At 50.0% G+C, this 19090-nt stretch overlaps 5 protein-coding genes across 5 annotated transcripts; 3 read left to right on the top strand and 2 right to left on the bottom strand.

Annotated features, from left to right (window-relative positions):
• Positions 1 to 3972: 3972 nt before the first annotated feature.
• On the bottom strand, positions 3973 to 4977 carry V8C40DRAFT_278368 (uncharacterized protein; the record flags this gene model as incomplete). The annotated part of the gene is made up of 2 exons (XM_083221057.1): positions 3973 to 4488; positions 4546 to 4977. 2 exons carry the CDS (start codon positions 4975 to 4977, stop codon positions 3973 to 3975), a joined length of 948 nt encoding a protein of 315 aa, XP_083067413.1.
• A 669-nt stretch (positions 4978 to 5646) lies between these two features.
• Positions 5647 to 6885, bottom strand: V8C40DRAFT_278367 (uncharacterized protein; the record flags this gene model as incomplete). The annotated part of the gene is made up of 1 exon (XM_083221056.1): positions 5647 to 6885. The coding sequence occupies one exon, from the start codon at positions 6883 to 6885 to the stop codon at positions 5647 to 5649; it is 1239 nt and encodes a 412-aa protein (XP_083067412.1).
• Positions 6886 to 7395: 510 nt separating this feature from the next.
• On the top strand, positions 7396 to 7976 carry V8C40DRAFT_271181 (uncharacterized protein; the record flags this gene model as incomplete). Its single annotated transcript, XM_083220255.1, has 3 exons — positions 7396 to 7541; positions 7603 to 7751; positions 7870 to 7976. The coding sequence occupies 3 exons, from the start codon at positions 7396 to 7398 to the stop codon at positions 7974 to 7976; spliced, it is 402 nt and encodes a 133-aa protein (XP_083067411.1).
• Positions 7977 to 8783: 807 nt separating this feature from the next.
• On the top strand, positions 8784 to 10570 carry V8C40DRAFT_284139 (ankyrin repeat-containing domain protein; the record flags this gene model as incomplete). Its single annotated transcript, XM_083222108.1, has 2 exons — positions 8784 to 9315; positions 9361 to 10570. 2 exons carry the CDS (start codon positions 8784 to 8786, stop codon positions 10518 to 10520), a joined length of 1692 nt encoding a protein of 563 aa, XP_083067410.1. The 3' UTR covers positions 10521 to 10570.
• A 6073-nt stretch (positions 10571 to 16643) lies between these two features.
• On the top strand, positions 16644 to 18962 carry V8C40DRAFT_278365 (uncharacterized protein; the record flags this gene model as incomplete). The annotated part of the gene is made up of 1 exon (XM_083221055.1): positions 16644 to 18962. One exon carries the CDS (start codon positions 16644 to 16646, stop codon positions 18960 to 18962), a length of 2319 nt encoding a protein of 772 aa, XP_083067409.1.
• Positions 18963 to 19090: the final 128 nt, after the last annotated feature.

Below are 19090 nucleotides of genomic sequence, written 5' to 3'. Positions count from 1 at the left end.
ATATTTCCTGAATTCGCTCATGTTTAGGTCTAGTGGTAGTTCAAAGACCTTCTCGTTGTTATTTTTCTCCTTCGCTGAGTTGTGGTTGAGTAATAGATCATTTCTTTGACCAAAAAGAGCGTAAGACGTTGTATGCACCATCTCTTTCAATTGGGTCTCGTCAGCCGCCTACACTCCGATCCCTGTCAATCTTGATTACTAACAGGACGGTTTTTATTTAATTTGTAGCTGAGAAGGTCAAATATAGCGCATTAATACCGTAAGCAAACGTAGCTATTCATAGCATGCGATTGTGCTGACACCTATAGACGGTGGGCTAGATACAGCCGGCAGGACAGCTGTATTTACATTGATTTACAGGCTCTGGCAATGGATAGTGATCATAATTTAAAAGAGAAATGTATAAATTCTTTGTAAATATAGTAGAAGCTATCATAGTTTCAGGAGCCGCATTATAACTCTTGGGACGGTGTGATTTTATATCTGAGAAGTAGCTGTTTACAATCGAGATGCTCGTCACATTTCAGGAAAAGCTTCACGTAATCAAGCGGATCAGTTGATGCAAGTTTCCCAGCTGCCTATTCTATACATGGCTGCCTTTTCAGCTGATTTAATGTCCACACACTTCTTGATTACAGTAAGCGAACCTGGCATATATCAGGACAGCTGCAGAGTCAAATGTCAACTGCGTCCTACCGCTGTAAAAGCATGGTGTGTTGCGCATAAAGCATATGAGTTTCTTTGTATCTGACCAATATAAACGATAAAGCAGCAGTTGCCATTAAGCAAACCGAGACTTGATTGGTCTCTCCGGCTTCATGGTGGCCAGGGGCCTTTCTCAAGCTAAGACCTGTTTCTAGCAAGCAGAACCATTTTCAAACTAAACCGAATGATATATAAAGGAACACATTTATATATTCCTTCAGTAACTATCATTCATCTCATTGATACAAATATTGGGGGTAAGGGTTGATAATTGTAATCTAATAGATGTATTGCTTGAACCAAACCACTACAAACGAGTGGAGACTCGAATATCTACAGCAGCCTCAAAATGTGAACAGTCTAATTAGATCACAGAGAGAATCGGGAGATCTGAAACTGTCTTGGCAGAGCAGGTAGCTTTCTATATGTTATGTAGTTCTATGGTGGTAGGTGGCCGTCTGTAGCCCAGATTTGGCAAGATGGAATACAAACCTGGCGAGTAGCAAGTGCAAAGGTGTCGCGCTCAAGTAAGTTTTACATCTTTAGGTTCGATTCACCTCTGAAGTACATGATTCAGGTTCTCAAAGGATCAGATAAGTCGAGGTCTGTTTTGCTCACTCTGGTAAATAACCCACTAGTATGAGGTAGCCGACACATACGGACTGCAATGTCGAAAAAGCTATCCAGGACGTGAGTCGATTCCACCAATAGAAATCGCGACTCCATTAAGAGTAGCCCTGGGCAAGAACATTACGTCTATCCCGGATCAACAGGCACTGCGTACGGAGTAAGCCGTGGAGCAAAGGATTACCACGTGCTCGTATCTCTGACCATGTGGACATGAATTGGCCCGTCGGTGGAACAAGATAACTAATACTGGATTCCATCTCATCTACCTCCACAAGCATGGAACTGTTCCGAATAGGCGGTAACTTCAACAAGGTTATTCCATCCCACGAGGGAGATGTACCTGTACTTGGACTCTGATGAGGCGGTGACAGTAGTTCTTACAGGTACCCACCAAACAATATTCCCCTGGCAAAAACTACAAAGGCCGAAGAATGGCGAGCGGAGAATTTCCATTCCCTTGACAGAGTGAGCCGTGTTGATATCCGTAGGTAATCGTACAGATACTTTGACGATCCGTGCTATGAAGACCGCACTAGTATACGCTCAGCCGGGAGTTCTGTTCCGTACGACGCATAAATATATTAGGGACGGCCCGGTTATGGCGCTTCCGGAACTCCACTTGACCTGTTGCTGCGGGCGTCGGTTTCGGCGCCGCGATGGTGATAATGGCGGTGACAGTCTTAGACAAGCACTACAATAGCACGGAGTACAAGCATCAGTTGTGCTAGCAGACCGATACAACTGGAAGCGGAATGGTTGTTGCTAAACCCTTGCGGACAGGGATACGCGTTGGTGATGCTTGTTGCTGCAGGCGTAAGCAGGGGGAGGGATTGATCCCGGACTGTGAGATGCTGGGGGCAGGAAAAAGTCCTTGCTCGCTCATGGATACTCTGCAAGGGACTCCTGTACCTGGATATCCTATGTATCATATGCAGACGCAAGATGCAGAGACATGGCTTAGACACGAGGACATCTGCAAGATGACGCTTTCCAAGACCGCGAGCAAACGTGGTATTATCCTTGCCCTCTCCGATCCTGCGTCGTACCGCATCAATATGAGTTGCCTGGTCAAGTATGGAGAACCGCGGCGGAGCGGCCGTGGACACAGCCAGCTTGGCTTTTGCAGCGAGAACCGAAGATTCGTGATAATAAGCACTCCCAGATTCTTGAAAGGCCATGTAGCCCGATTGAGCCCGGCTCCGTTTTGAGCTTCCGAATCTGATTGGGATCCTAGCGAAAGATCGGCAGCAAAAATAGCCAGGCCGTGAGCATGAATGACTCAATACGACATCAGCAATAGGATAGGACTCACTGTTACACCGACCGCACACGTGGTAGTTTATAATGCTACAGTTAGGTGCTACTGGTCAGATGGTTTCATTGAGTATATTTTTGGTGTCGGTCATATAAATAACAGCGAGGCGTTGATAGCAGTGTCGCTTTCGGGAATAATACTGTACCACCGGTCATTAGAAAGAGTTGATGCCATGCAGGAAACTCTCTTCAGGGCAGCTCAAAGCACCATCTCCTTTCTGAGACGAATACGAGTGTGAGAAGAGGAATTGTAGAACACGGCACTAGCTACCCGGATCGCACTTACATGCAACTATTCTTCAACTCGCACGAGACAAACGAGGGATAGCTCTTGTCTCACTCTAAAACTTGTTAAACTAATAAATAGTCGGCCCTTTGCCCATTAGCTCTGAAGCATCTAGTATAGCTTCAAGAGCTTGCCGCATCCTCTCAGCCCGCGGACTCCGCCTGTGGATAATTACCTGGGAGCCGAGCGTACATGTGAGCTCTGGACGAGTGCCGGTACCGGGGACCAAGTTTCGTACCCGAAAAAACTCTTATCCCGGACATGTCGGCCTCTTCCACGAACCCCCACACATTCCCCCTTTCCCCGGACTGTCACTTACAACACCCCGCTTCGGTGCGACTGTGATCATGGCCATGGTTACTCTCTTCCACTACAAACGTGTGTCCCTCAAAGCCAGGGGTGCCTGTAACTGCTCATCAAACAGAGGTAGCATCGTCCTTCAGTTGGCCACGTCTTACGTCCCCGAATCCGAAGACCCAGGGCTCCTGTGCCCAAGCTTGAGCCCTACGAAATTAGGATTGCAACATGGTATTATCGTACCTTGTAGTTCATATCTCTGGATGGAGTAGAACCACTCAGTGGAGAGAAAATCCACAAGTACCAAGAATTCGGTTCAGCAGACATATTAGCATATTGGCTTAAGTCAGTGCCTTACGTGCCGTACACAGCAGTGACCTTACATGGTGAAGTCTGAACTGCAGAGTCAGGTTTAATAGTGGTTTATACATTATGAAGCTGAGATTCATGAGAGCGATGTACTGGCTGTTGTTGAATCCACAATCTCTATCTATCTTCATAGCTATACCATTGACACTATAGAACTTCTTAACATATATCCACCTCTGTTCAAGCCCGAGGTTCTGCTGCTAGTTAACCAAACTCAACGAAATACAAAAATATAATCACAAAAGACACTAGACTCTCTCATTTCTTCTTACATGTCAATCCAGTTCCATCCAGTTTCCTTGTACATCTACCCCCTGCAAGCCGGGAAACGTTGGTCGTTGTGGAAGGCAGTCGTCTTGTCGAGTTTCCAATCATCTTATCATTAACCAAACTTGCCACAAAAAGCGGACTAAGTAACCCAGTCGTGAATTTGCTGGATCTTGGAGAGTGGAACAGACTTCCAATATGATATTTCCCACAGTCACGATGAATCCCAGGTTGGCTGCCGCATCAGCAACCTCTGGCATATCGGCGATCGCTGCCACATAACCAATGACACCTCCAACTTTAGAGACCATAGAAAAATAGAGTGACATGAACTCGAGAAATGGATCGTTATCCTTATGTTGCTCAACCTTACTTAGACCGCTCTCCATCCAGATCATAGTTTGCAAGTCAGGGGGGAATTTGAAGGTGAGGCCATCAGGTTGGACAGAGCCCACCAAGCTGTTAAAACTTGGAATTTCGCCGATGTCGTTATTCTGTGCTTCAGGAGCCTCTTCATCTTCGAGGCCCGTTTCATCGGTCTCCTTGGAGTTTGCAACGTCTGAAGCAGAGTATCCGTTTACCAAGGAGACACCACAGTCCATAGCAAAAGTCCAACACACCTAATCGTCAGACTTTAATAGCGACATGCAAAGACTTTCACCATCGTAGTTACAGACTTGGTTCTTCTCTTTGGAGACGCTTTCATCGGCGTAGGGGGCTTCTGGAATCGTCCAGTACGCCGGTTCTTCTTCCGTGTCGTCTGGCCCATGTACAAATTTTGACAAGTCTAGATAAATAGGTTTGCGTATATTCGTAGTAGCGGTTCTATAATCGTTGCCGGTGGTGAAGCTAAAGGAGACCATGGGTTCATTCATCATGAGACAACTCGATAAATCCAGATCGGAGTTTTCCGCCCCATCGAGTGAACAAAACCCGTAATTAATGACACCTTCGGAGGTATTCATTCTCAAATCTCTCATGATTATTGGTTCTTCCAAGCCATTATGTGTGGCAGTATCACAGAGAAGCGGCTGTGGGTTGGCATTGTGAAGTGCATTGGTAGCTGCGATGCTAGGGATTAAAGAACTCCAGTTCATAAAAAGCTCCATGATGCGGATAGAGAAAAGAAGAAAGGATTATAACAGCTTAAGCCAGCTAAATGGACTCGGATGGGATGTGTGACTTGGGAAGGAGAGACGGTGATGATGGTTCGAGGAGTATTCAAGGAACAGTAAGTAAGATGGCGATGTATTGGGAAACAAAAAGGAAATGTCTGGTGCGGGAGGGAGATGACCATTGTTTTGTTTACAGATTAAAAACTTAATGTCTTCCTGGCGTAGATATGTAGATACCCAAAACTTTATCATCTCGCCGTTCGTTATACTTTGTCCCTCTATGCGTACTGAAATAATATAGTATTAGAAGAATCCAGAAGATCAAAGTGTAAGACGCCTCTGCCTTTTCTAATAGGCTGAGAATAGTAGTTTACATATCGGCTTTTAATGGTCGTGAGAATACTACATGGAACTTATGCTATTAACACATTTATGTCCAATACAATCAGCAGGTAAACATTGTAACCTGTAGAATTACTCATCGCAAAATCTACATCTATAATCGAATCCGAGCCTCTGCACTGATAACATGAAACAGTGAAAAGAAGAAGCAAAATCTATCAGTAACAACAGAAATAAAACCCTCCCCTCTCTTCACTAACGTACCCTCGCTCAAACTTACTCTTTATGGATACATCCGTTCAGCCCAGTGCAAGATTTTGGTTATCGTGTCACACATTTTCCCTTTACCTTCTCAATGGTGTCCATGCTCGATTTGATGCCGTCGCCCAACTTAGCCACTTCATCCCCCTTCATCCCTCGTCGGATGTTCGCCGCCTTGTTGATCTTGGCCACATCCCCAAGCGCAAGTGGGCTCAATATGAGATCGAAAATAGCCAGCGGTGCGTTATGTGGATCATCGACGATGGTGTAAATGTCCATTCCGGCATTGCCCGCGGCTCCAATCAAGCCCATAATGACTGCCACATCGGCAAGTTCTGCCACAGAGCCAACAATCTCTCCAACAATAGGGATGAAGAGAAAAATGGCCGTCAAGAACTCAAGTATAAATGCCTTCCTCTTCTCTTCCTCAATTTTGTCTGCGATGCTTTCCACCAAGCCCATCTTCTCTGTGGCAGAGGCAATCATGAAAATCGGCATGCTGAGACTGTCAATCAAGTCGGAGCCTTCGCCAATCCAGCCGTCAAGCTTGAGAGTGGTGATGATGCTATCGATCTGCGGCCCTAGGGTTTCAGCATTTTCGAGGCCCTTCTTTACGATTTCTTTGGGGTTGGTTACATCTGAAGCAGAGTATCCATTGATTAAGGGGACATTGTAGTCAATGCCCCTGGCCCAACACGAGTCGTCTGGTTTGGACGATGGCGCATAGGTATTCCCACGATTGTAATTACCAATCTTGGTCTTGTTTTTCGAGATGCCTGTGTCCGACTCCATGTCTGCGTAGAAGCCGGTTTCGTTGGAAAATGTCCAGTAAACCGACCGCATATACGGGTCATCCGACCCATATCCTCGTTTGGAGTAATCTGGCGGACAGGGCTCCGATTCGTTGTATACCTTTGTCCGCAACACTGGGGTTGGAGGACCGAACCGCCCGAGTGGAACGCCAGAGTGGACATAGTGATAGCAATCATCGTTGAAGCAATAATCACACTTGCTAGGGCGCCTCTGGTTGAGCTTACACGCGTCGCAACAAATCGCGGTCTCGGCAACTTCACACGTAAAGTAATTTGTTCCGTTGGTATTGACCCAATTGCGAAGCGTAGAACCTGCCTGCGCGGCGACTGATTGAGCATACACATTGAATTTGTCGTCATATCCATGAGACATCATGTCCGTATAATTGCTCAAGCTTTGTTTGAGCAGGTTATTGAGCGCAGTCAATGTATAGAGTGTTATACAGTGTTCGGTGATGTTTCCAGCTGCTGCGTCTAGCGCTTCCATTGTTTAGTATTCGTCGTTGCATGGTGGTAGAGGATCTGTAGTTCTCATGCTCAGGGCGGAAGGGCCCAAGAGCATAGCAGGCAGCAAAATACGCATTTGGAGGAATGGAGTTAAGAGAAAGATAACAGGGCCTTGAATGTATTAGGGAACGTGGAGATGAACGAAGAAATAAAAGATACGAAAAGTGGCTATGAGACAATATTATAGTAGATGCCTAAAACTTTATTCTCTCGATGTTCCTTTTACTTTATCCATCTATGCCTACTGAAATAATATAGCATTAGAAAAACCCAGAGGATTAAAGTGTAAGACGCCTCTGCCTTTTCTGATAGGCCGAGAATGGCTGTCGGGGGAAGGAATCATGGTATTTGGGTTTCTTCGTTTCTTCCTCTTGGCTATAAGTTCCTTAATCCGCCTTTCATCTTCTTCCTTTACTTTCTCCTTCAGAGCGCCGTTTATCCTATACATCAGAGAAATACACTTCAACAATCGCTTTCACCCAATTTCAAGATGTCAACGCCCCATCTCGAGTCCAACGGCATCCAGCAGGCGATTACCTTGCTTCGCACCCTTTATGATGAGATTCAACGGTATCGAGAAGAATGGCGAAGGTATCGGGATATACAAGTGCAGCTTTTAGTTGAGTTGAGAGCTAGGTTTGTATATCATTTAGATACAGATATTCCAACGACTGTTGCTAACATTCATTTATTCCAGGGCCCGAAATGCGGATAGTCAAGAGCACAATGGGCTCATGCAACGCTTTTCCGGCACAAATGTGCCTCTGATTCCATTAGCCGATCTAAGGACCGGAGAAGTCATTGAACGATTTCCCGCCACCGCGGAGGAAATTTCTGCGCTTGATGGTAAGTAGTGGTATTCTTTTCACCAAACTTACTTGTCGCAGCAGCATATGGGTCCAAACATGCTGTTCGCAAATGCATCTTCTTTATGAAATTAGCGAGTAATAATTCACGCCTTTAGGCAATGAATCACGAAGAATTCTCAAAGCTCTTGGACTTCCTACTGAAGGGGTGCCGCTGATTGTTATGCGATCAATGATTCTTCAACTAGCAGCAGGACGCGCGTAGCTTGTGGCGTCCTCGCGATTTGAAACGTGAGATGCCCTCATTTCTCAACTTTACATCTTCCTAGAATCGGAGTTTTGGTGTCTTGGATAGTTGCCGAAAATAACATGAAGCTTGGTGCGGGTAGGCAGGGCGTTACAGAGGGCGGGTACTCGACGAGAGACTTGACTGAGGTATATATTCAAGTTCAATGTTTGCTATTCGCATTGATCATTACATTACATGTATCAGGGCAATATCCAAAGAGCCCATGTATTATATAGCCCGTGTTTTATCTTTAGTATGTTGTCCATGTTTTGCCTTTGGTATGTTACCTTTGTTGGAGATAGAAGACGGTAAATGCATGATGGATTTTGTTATTGTAACTATGTAGACTAATCGACATCCCCAGACGGCGGTTGCCATGTACGCTCGCTATTAAGGTTTGCCTGTAAACTAGATCTACGTTTGTTCTTTCCAACAATATTCCCAATGTCCGCCTCTGTCCCTATACCCTCTTCGCCTCTTGTACCAGACGTCCAGAAACAAGCAGCAATATCTCCTAACTACGGGTACAATTCTAGATGGCTAAATAACTATTGTCCTTCTTATTATTCGGTGACTCATAATCCCAACTGACTCAATCTTTAGCCAGTGTCGCACGGTCTCTCAGCTTTGACAATTCCTGCATTCTCCCGACTCTCAGCCTCTACGCTATGACCACTCCACCGCCTCCGTTTGCCACCAAGCAAACAGTATTTCAACTCAAATCAAGGCTCCAAAACTTTCCAATTGACATTGATCATCACGCTATTCATCATACCGTTCATCATGTATACCGACGACTCAGATTCGTCGATAGAGCCTTATATTTGGACATACGCCCAAATAAACGAGGTTAAAGTATACAAGCAGTCTAAGGAAGCTCATGTCAGGCAGCTCATAGAGAATGGCTCACCTATTCCGCCTATCGTCCTGTGGGGTGCAGTCGAATTTGATAGGCCAGAAGTAGTTGATCTACTTTTGTCTGCTGGAGTAGACCCCAATCGACGCCATGCCAAAGCCGAGGAGGTCATGTCTCTGGGCGAACATGACTGGCTTGACAGATATCCGGATCGGACGTGTAACAACAACCGTGATACCAAAACCCCCCTCGGTCTCGCTGCCGAGGCACCATCCTATGAGGGAGGAAAAGAGAAGGCGTATCGCATGGTTCAATCACTTTTACGCCATGGTGCAGATCCATATGCCGTTTTCGCAGATCAATTGTACGAGCCGATAGATCCGGAATTAGAAGTGCGCCTCTTGTTCCCCGGACAAGAGATTAGCCAGCCGCAAGATCTAATGGCAGTGGAGCTTCACCGTGTGCAAAGAGCAGAAAAGATGCTCGACGAGGACAGTGATTGAGATATGCCGTGGAAAGACTTTGGCCTCCGCACCGTCATTCATTCTATTTTGGAGCAGTCTGGGTATTTTCAGGCTTTTCTTGAGTCTCCTGACTTCATGAGGAACTTGAAGCTCGAATACCGTGACCCTCAAGGCCGCACGCTTTTCCTATCAGCCTGTCGCAGCTCGAGGGGAGCAGATGCATTGCTTGATAAGCCACAACGCTGGAATTCCAGCGACGATGTAAAGTTGGACCGCATGGGCGAGCATCTCGTCACGTTTCCACCTGACGTCTACTCGGAGCCATCTTCAGAGGAGGCTCTACCTCGAACGGCAATCCAGGCGTTGCTGAAGCTGGGCGCGGATCCGCTGGCCACGGATAACCAAGGCAAACACGCCTTGCATCAGCTGCTAGATGCACCTTCGTGGGTTTTCCAGGAATCGCCAGTGAACCATCAGACATTGCGCTATCTGACTGATCGATTTCCATCCCTAATCAACCAGCCCGATCACAATGGATTGACTCCGATCCACTCATCCATAAGGCGTATGTGGTCGTATGATTTGAACTATTCATATGAAGGGTTTTACCCTCTTGGGGATACTGCTCTGGACCTAATCAACGCCGGCGCAGATGTTCATGCGCGGGATGCCCAAGGCAACACTGTCATTCACTATCTCGCAGACAGCTTCTTAGATGCTTTCAAATGGGGCGAGGGCCGCAGGCAGCTATTCTACACACTGCTCGACAAGTATCAATGCGCCTCGTACATCAATTTGGCTAATAATATGGGCCTGACACCTATTCAACTTGTGCTCTCTTACACACCCCGCAAGAACGAGGACCACGGCAAGCAATGGTTCGAGTTTTGGCATGAATCTCCCGAGATGCAGATGCAGTCCGTAGACGAGGAGCTTTTCGGCAAGTTTGACGACCTCGGCGTTGACTGGATGGTCCGTGACAAGTTTGGGAGGACGCTGCTGCACGGCGTCGCCCGGACCAATTCTCTGGGGGGTAGAGCACTTTGGAGGTGCAAGTATTTGGTCCAGAAGGGCATCGACCCCTTGGCTTGTGATTTTGAGGGGAAGACGGCTCGGGATCTGGTTCCCGATGATCAGGTTCTGAGGATATCAAAGTTTCTGGAGGAGGTTGAGCAAGCCGCGGCACGCGGCAAAGCTTAGCACTGCGCCTTGGGAAACTAACCCTGGAGGTGGCTTGAATTTGCCTTGATGATGTGTTTGAATTTGCTTGTGATTTACGGGAACTTTGCCCATGGTTTACGGAAAGACTGCTTGTGACTTACTGCATTGAGGTAGAAGACTCTACGTACTTGTAATTCACTAATACAATTTACCTGGGGTTTACTAGAGGACTATTCACGATTTACAGGAACTTTGCTCATGTTATGTTGGAAGCTTGAGTACTTTTGCTTTAGTAAAATCCTACGTATGATTTGCTGAACTTTGACTTGGGTTGTCATTTATTAGAAGACTACTGGAAACAGTCTAACGAATCCTTTCGATACTCAACAGTGTGGAGAGCAAAGCTAATTAATTTGCTGATCTTCTTTCAATCTAGTAACCATACCGAATTCACCCATCATCCTGTTACCCAGTCAAGTTTCACATAAAACATAAAATACAAACTCCCATATAGGGTAGCTAGCTCCTAGCCAGCCGGCGGAAAGAAACAACAAAAAGCACATGATGCCGCGGATACAACACCCAAGCCCTGGTATAAGACGGCTTCCGGCGGGCGTCAGCCAGCAACAAAGATTCCATATAGATGAAGTGAGAGAGCTGAGCTGAGCTGAGCTCGAAATCCATGTCTCTGCATATGCAGCCACAAAGGAAGCGACATGTCCTGCATGCATGGAAATCCCACCAGCGGGACGGAACCCGGTTTCTCGCGACGAAAAGGAAAGACGAAGAAAAAAATTGCAATAAAAAATAAATAAGCATAGCTAAAGGGCTAACGTGTTACCAATCCTTGACGAATCCTTCTCGAAACACTCGACAAGGACGGCATGCCGCATATTGGTCCAACATTTTGCTTCAATCTGCTGATCTGGAAACGGGAAGGGGGCCTGGGCTTGTCTTTTCTCTCCCCGGGTACGCTTTTAGACCCATGCTTACAGTAAGGCGATAATTGGTCACTGCATTTCATCTCTGGCTCTCGCTGCTGTCCTCACGTTTTCTGCTGCATTTCTCGAGCTGTTGGTCCAATGCTGGATTGTTGCATTGATCCTGCATTGCCGTATCAGGAAATCTGGTGCGTGCCCTCTTTTCTCTCGAGGGGCGGGCGTAAATAGCCTCAATGTCGTCTTCGTCGTAGTGTACTCGTACAGTAGTACTGTACCTGTAGCATCCCGTCCGTCTATCTGCTTGGCCTTTTCCCTCGTCTCTTCGCCTCGTTAATTTAAATTAATGGAAGCCAAATTAGCTTCTACCTCGACTTACGCAGAACGGCATAGTGGGAACCCGCGATGCGCCAATGGAGTAGCTCAATTTGGATTCCTGCAGACCTGTCCCGGACGACGCTCTTTTTTTGGCTTCTCACTCTTTTGCTTGGGCACTAAAACCAACAGCAGCTAGCAAATGAAACGGCCCAATGGCTGCTGTCCGGGGTTGCGGACCCCCTTCGGTTGCGTTGCGAAAACAAGTTTAGTCACAGAGTAGCACGATTTGCTTCCAAAGTTGCACGATTTGCGATTGGAACTGTACGATTCTGCCACTCGCTGTCGAAACCTCCCCCCGTCTTTGCACTGAAGCTTCTTTGGTGATACCGTTTCGAAAGAAGAACCGTAGGGGAAAGGGACCGCCGGGAGCCCAGGCCTAGGTCCAAAATCCAACAGTGTTAGTCCAAACGCCACCAATCAAGTACACAGCCGATCTTAGATGGACGCGGTTGTATGTAAATGAGCATGGCAGAAGTTCCTCCTCCAGGAACGCCTTCTCCGCGTTGTTGGGCCGGGCATCACATATGGCAAACGGCACGGTAATTTGACTAGCTGATGATTGGGGGGAACGGGGAATAATGGGGATTGGCAATCACAATCCCCAATACAGGCTGATGTCGACAATTCACCGTTCCTCGCAGGCAGAATCCTGACGGCCGATATCCGGGGAGATTGGTTTTGGATGAACGTCTAGGTCAGGGAGATAAGCGACCAGATACATGGAAATTACAACTGATACGACGACTCACCACTAGCAGTAGTACGCCGGTGCTCTGAAGGGCAGGGATCTACAGAAACCAAGAGCTGCTTTTCGTGAGGGAGCTTACCTGGAGCAAGGGCCATTCATTGCTTTGTGTTGCCATCCTCTAGGAACGAGACCACGGGGCACGGTAGCATCGTGAGACGCGTAAATCTAGTGCCGAGATTTATCGAATGCGAGCGTCCATCTTCGTATCATCGTCGGAAGCCTCCAGCGTGCCTGCAGCAGCCACAGAGCAAATATAGAACCGGCATCCTTCCCGCAGCTTGGGCCGCCACGAGCACGCACGGGCTCTTGCTCAGAGTCTGCGACGTGTACTTGTCGTACTCATACGCAAGCAATCGGGCAGCGGTCACTGGCATGCCGCTGTTGCAGGTACTAACCGTCGGCTTGGGACTGTTTAGCACGAGCGGAGCTTCGCTGGGGGATCCCTGAGTGCCTCACCATGATGGAGATGCTTGGCCATGGACCATGGCCCGGAACGGCTCCATCCTCGTCCATGGACCACTGACCGTCTTGGCTTCATGCTCCATCCTTTTGCTTCGTACAAGTGTGTATGTAACCTGTACGAGCGAGGCACGAGCGCTAGCAATTGTGCAATGCAATGCCGAAAGCTGCAGCCTGGAAAACCCCTCACGAAAGGAGGAGTAAGTGAAAAAAAAAAGCACCGACGAAAATCAGAGCAAGAAGTGGAAAATAATCCGCCTATTCAGAGCCGCATAGGAAACAGGTATGAGCCCGTAGAGTAGCAATTGACCCGGAACTTGATGGTTCTCGCTGCCCCGAATGAGACGCCGGAGCCTGTCGCCTCTTTTTCTGAGCAGCGATCACAATTGACAAACAATGGGTGGCTTTCCCGTTTCGACAGGACGGCTGCTCATCGTGGACCTTTGGTCGGGCTTGTTGGAGCACGGCCGGACGGGGGGGCATACAGAACCATGCTCGTGTGCCAGGAGCAGACTAGGCCTCGAGCCAGACGTTTCACGACTGCTGTCCGGCCCGGAGAGCCAATCCCTGCTGATCAAGAGCGTTTTGGCGGGGGCGAGCGAGTCCTGGCACTGTCGTCTTGTTGTTTCTTGATGGCCTCGAGAGCTAGGCAAGGCGTGACATGGGCTTCCCTGGCAGGCAATCTCGAGCGAGTTTTTTCGTGTCCGCCCCCACCCATGTCTTGTCTGTAGGGCAGCCAAGCAGCCTCTCGATTCGACAGCGGCCCCTGCTTTGTAAGAGCTAGTTGGCCGTATTTGGTACTTGCGACCAGATTGCATGTTGTGATGCTTGATTGTGATTGTTATCGCCGTTCTCGTGGGCTCGTACGTCACTCTACAGCGGACGTCAGCTCTGTATCCGATCCGAACAGGCGAGAGGGCTCGTGTTCCATTGCCGCTGTGTTGTGTTGTGCTGCTGTTGTGTTGCGCGTACATTCGATACGACGCCGCACAACGCAAGCAAGAAGCCAATATTCATGTAGAAACCCCAAATGCTCCGGCCGCGGTGTGGAGGCTGAGCGAATAAAAACTTCGTTGAGCGATGGCCAACTTTCGTCTTCGTTCCTGCATATGCACGCCGTAGAGGATGGAGGGGAAGCTGGCCGCATATCGCCGATTACTTGCAGGCTTGTACCTGTACGAGGTTTGGCCATGGCTGGAGCTAAACCCATTGGTCCCCTTGTGTGACGGGCTTAGGTCTAATTGGTACCGAGTTAGGGATCAATGTCCCTGTACATGCTAGCGTTGAGCCTGTGAAGAGAGCCAAGATTCGGTTCCAAGACAAAACAAAACACACCAGGTAACGTTAATCCCAGCTATGCCTGACCGAGGTAAGTACCTATAATGGCACGGAATATTGATGGGATCAATAGCACCTGCATCGAGGTGCTACTAAGCTTACCAGTCATACTAGGTACTGACATCTACAGCCATGAGGTGCTAAAATCGTCGTACCTGGCAGCTTGAACTAAAGTATCACATCATTCATTCACTTGCAAGGCTATCGATACCAATTTCCCTTGTCCCTACTAGCAGATAGAAATCTTGAAAGCTGTCAAAGTCAGAGCAGAGGCGCAGATACGATACAGACACATGTACAGGTACAGGTACTCCGTACTGCACACCGATTTGTTCCCCCTCGCCCAGGGTAAGAGTTTGCTCAGCGCTCCTGCAGCGCCGACCCGACGCTTCGGATTGGGCCACTGCTCAGTAGCGCCACGCAGATCCTTGCCGTCTGGCTTCTCCGACGCGTGGACGGGATAGAGCTGCTGGGGCTCCTGCCAGAAGGATTACAGTACGATACTGTAGGAAGGTACGCAGTGTGTCCCGGGCTGGTACGGTAAAAGTCCAGGTACAGATAAAGATACCTAGCTGATACAGATATACAAGTGCCCGAATAGGACAAGCACAAGTGGTCCTTCAACAACGTGGTCCTCCAACAACGTGGAATGGCTCTCCTCATCAGTGTTGGCTGTCCCCTGGCCAGAGCTCTCAATCAGAACTGTACTCGTACTAACGGCACTGACTGCATCCTAGCGCAGGCACAGACAGGTACGAGTACAGGTACGAATGCTCTCCGTTCGTGCCTGGTACCTTGGCGTAGGCTAGCGCACTGCTCTTCCCACGCCAGCGACGGAATCCTCCCGTGCGCGTTGCTTTGGGCTTAGCCCGGCCCCAGTGCCAGTACCAGTACAGGTCCAGGTACGGGTACAGGTACAGGTACCTGTTTCGCGGGTGCCGCACCGCCCTCAACGGCCATCGCCAGAATCCATCGCCCATTTATCGATCGGCCTTAGCTCCAGTGTCTTGTCTTGGGATCTTCATCTTCAGCTGCACGGCCAAAATGAGACACGCCGTCTTCAGCGCCGCGCTGTCTCAGACCCGGCCGGAATACCGCATGTCCTCGCCTTCTAGAAGCACCCACAGAAGGGCGTCGACGATATTGTAAGGAGCTTCGGGGGACTCCGTGCGATTCCACGCCATCGTACGCGAGCGGTCCTTTGCTCATCTCGCGATGCTTCCATTTCCAACCACTCGACTCAACTCTGCTACTTTTGCGCTCCGTACGAGGTCGCGTTCCTGCAGCTCAGGCATCGCACGCTCTTGTAGCAGCTGCAGGTTGCATCACGCTTAAATGCGGTTGCATGGCTCGCACATGTTTGTAGCCTTGTCCGTCACACGAGCCTGAGGGTGCTCGCAAGCCTCTCTTCCGCACTGCACTCCGGCCTCGTCCATACAGAGCTGGGCTCAGTCATTCCGGCTTGTTCGTGCAACTTTGCCTGTCCTCACCGGCCCCATCGGTATGCAGACAAGGTGCCCGGCCATCCCAGCCTTCGGTAGGATGCAGTATCCCAGACGCTTCAGGGGTCCCACGACCCTGTCGGCCGAGAGACCAACAGGGAGCTATTCCCCAGCACCATCGTCTCCATCAGGCCCCCCCATGTTGACGACGCTACTCTCGACGAGGTTCCGCGGTCCAATCTCCTGACTGACCTGGGGTCAAGGATAGCCCCCAAATTTGGGAATTTTAGCAGCAACACTCTGTCTAGGGCCCTGGAGGCAAGCCCTCGCTCGTGATTCTCTGGCCCAGCTCATCTCAGCTCCAGCATCCAGATATAATATACCAGGACCGCTACTTTCGTGCCTCGTGCTGAGCATATCCACTTCACGCTTCGCCCTGGCCGAACTGTCGATTGAGTTCATCACCAGACTCCCCTGGAACAATCTTCATACTCATACCTGTATGGAGCACGGACAATCATATCCTTACAAGTACTCATACGAATAGCGGAGCCAAGTGTAAAAAAAAAAAAGCAAAGCACCAAAAAAAGAAAAGAGGAAAAAAAACAGGCCCCTCATCGCCTTGCTTCACCCTGGATCAGTCAGTCTCGCCGCAGATCCCCAGAGGGCATGGTCTGTCGTCGCCCTCCCCAGCCCTTGACTCGCAATGTGGAGCATGAATGCCATAGCCTTCTATGCTGGCGGCCCAGCGCCGCAGCAAGTTTCCAGGGCCAGGCCTCAGACGTCTTCCTACTGGTACTTGAATAGGTCGTCGACGGCACCTTCTTCTCCTAACCTCGACAACCATCCATCATCCGAAATGTCTCCCATGAGTGCCGCCGAGTTTTTCGAGCCTGCCATGGACAGGCCACCCTCCCCAAGCAGACTTCGGCAGCTGAACTCGCAGATGAGGCGAGCTTCGCAGCTGCGCCGCCAGAACGGCCACCGCACCGCCGCGTCGGCTTCAGTAGCTTCCAACCTCGAGAATCCCGGGTGGGAGCAGACTCTGGAGAACCTGTCACTTGGCAGGCGTGCTTCTGTAAAGTCCACCGGCAGCAGTGCCCACTCGAGAGAGCGCTCAGATAGCATCTACGGCTTTGGCAAGAACCCCTTCCATCGGCGAGTGAGATCCAAGCGCGAGAGCAGCGCCAACTCCTCCTCAGCCAGCTCCATGTATTCAGCTGAAGCACCACCGGACAATGCCATTGCTCCGCCCCCCAAAGAATCATTCATCCAGGCCTTTGCTCGACGACGAGCTTCCCGAGATGACACCGCAGCAGCACAGAAGAAGCTGCAGATCTCGGGTCCCTACAACTTCCAGCATGTCATGCACACCAATCGCGACGAAAATTCGGCGAATGAGGCCCCCGAGCAGTTGACGATGCGGGCAACTGGCCCAACAAGCGCCCCCAACGTCAACGAGGGATCTGGTCTTCTCTTCCACCCCGACGCCTACAACGACTCTGGCGCGTTCTTCTCCCGGCCTGCTGCGGGTTCACGCCAGTCAGCATCAGTTGGACCTCGTCGGTTGATGAGGCGGATCCGATCGCAGGACCAGCTCCGAGGAAGCACTCCTTCCATGTCACCACCACCCAGACCACCCAGATCCCCTATCCATCCCACCGCACCGCAACCAGGCTCTCCTGGTTCACCCGCTCGCAGACCGAGCCTCCAAGTGGCATACGAAGATGTTGAGGAGGAGCTCCCGGTCGTCAATATCGAGCGACCAAAGACCAGCGGCGGTTTCCGGCACCCGCAGCCGTACAACCCCAACGACCCAGCCGAGCCACTCCCGCCTATGCCGATCATGACTAGCCGAGAAGACTTCCATGTTTATAACACGATGCTCTCGCCAATCCAGCCTTCGCCTACTGAGCCCGCTTGGCCACTCGCCAGCCCTACGTTGGCCACATACGAGACCCCGCTTGCCGATGTCCCGGAGGAAGATGAGCACAGCGCCGCCCATCGACGGTCTATCCGGGGCAGCCAATCTGTCCCTATGCTTCGTAGATCCCATCGCCCGGCGAGCAACGCGTCAGAGACTCTCGGCAGTCTTCACACGATGTCGGTGCAGCAGCAACAGGCTTCTATGGACCTGACCGCTGAGAAGCACGGGTTCGACTTTGGCGTTATCGAGGAGAGCTGGGAAGATGACATTGACTATTGCTATGAGCACGAAGCTGAAGCTGACTGCGACTACCAGTGGGAGCGTGATTCCATGGATACTGCCCGTGATAGCGATACTCTCCCAGTCGAGGTGACTTTGGCTCCCGAGGATGTCGAGGTGCCCATCGGAACCGCAAGGTCGTCCCCTGGCATGCTTTCAGTAGCCACATTTGACGTTCCAGGCTTGAGCCCCATTAGCCAGGTATCGACACCCACTATCCAAGAGGCCATCACGCCTGTATCCGCCGCCCCTTCGGCCAACTTTTCTCTTCCCCTCCTTGACAAGAAGAAGCTGTTCCGCGTTTCGCACGCCTCGAGCTTCAAAGAGTCTCACGGCTTTACCTTGTCGCCTTCTCTGCTCATTCCTGGCGATTTCCATCAGCAGATGCTCCTTGAAGAGGGCGCCAGACACGAGTACCCCGACGAGGATGAGCTAGCGCTGCCATACGCCCAAGCTGCCTTGTATGACGAAACTAGCAAGACTATGCAATGGTCGCAGCAGCGGGCAAGCACCTCCACAACGGGGACTGCCTCCACTCACTCTGATTCGACTGCCGATCGCCACATCTCTACCAACTCTACTTGGTCATTTTTCACCCGCCACACAGCTAGCAGCAGCGGGTCTGTCCACAAGATGACTGGATCCTGGACCGAGACGGCAGAGCCCCTGCCCGTTTCTCAGGTGGATGTGCCACAACATGTTGACGCGGAAGAAGAGGCGGGTATTGCTAGCCCAGAAGACACAGTTCCCGAACTTGTCTCGTTCCCCCTGGGCCCATCCAGGAAGGTTTCTCACAAGTCTCATGCCAGCGAGTCGATTATCCACGAAGAGCCTTCATTCAAGCAATTCGAGGCTGGCCAGAGACGTGGCTCACGAGCTAGGACTGCTAGTTTGAGCAGCCAAGCACCTCCTGTGGGACAGTATGCCCTGTTTCCCCGATCATACATCAAGCCAACTGGCGATCGCATCTAAAATAAAACACAATCCACCAAACAAATACATCCTCTCCTACATACCGCACCCCCATACACACACACATCGCACTCAAATCTGATTCGAAATCGGCCTTACTATCACGCACTCTTTTTGAAAGCATGCGC

Source organism: Trichoderma camerunense (assembly GCF_050948025.1).
Source record: "Trichoderma camerunense strain CBS 138272 chromosome Unknown V8C40scaffold_29, whole genome shotgun sequence".
Lineage (NCBI taxonomy): Eukaryota > Fungi > Ascomycota > Sordariomycetes > Hypocreales > Hypocreaceae > Trichoderma > Trichoderma camerunense.
The sequence above is the reverse complement of the archived record's forward strand: the minus strand, read 5'-3'. Positions and strand labels throughout refer to the sequence as shown.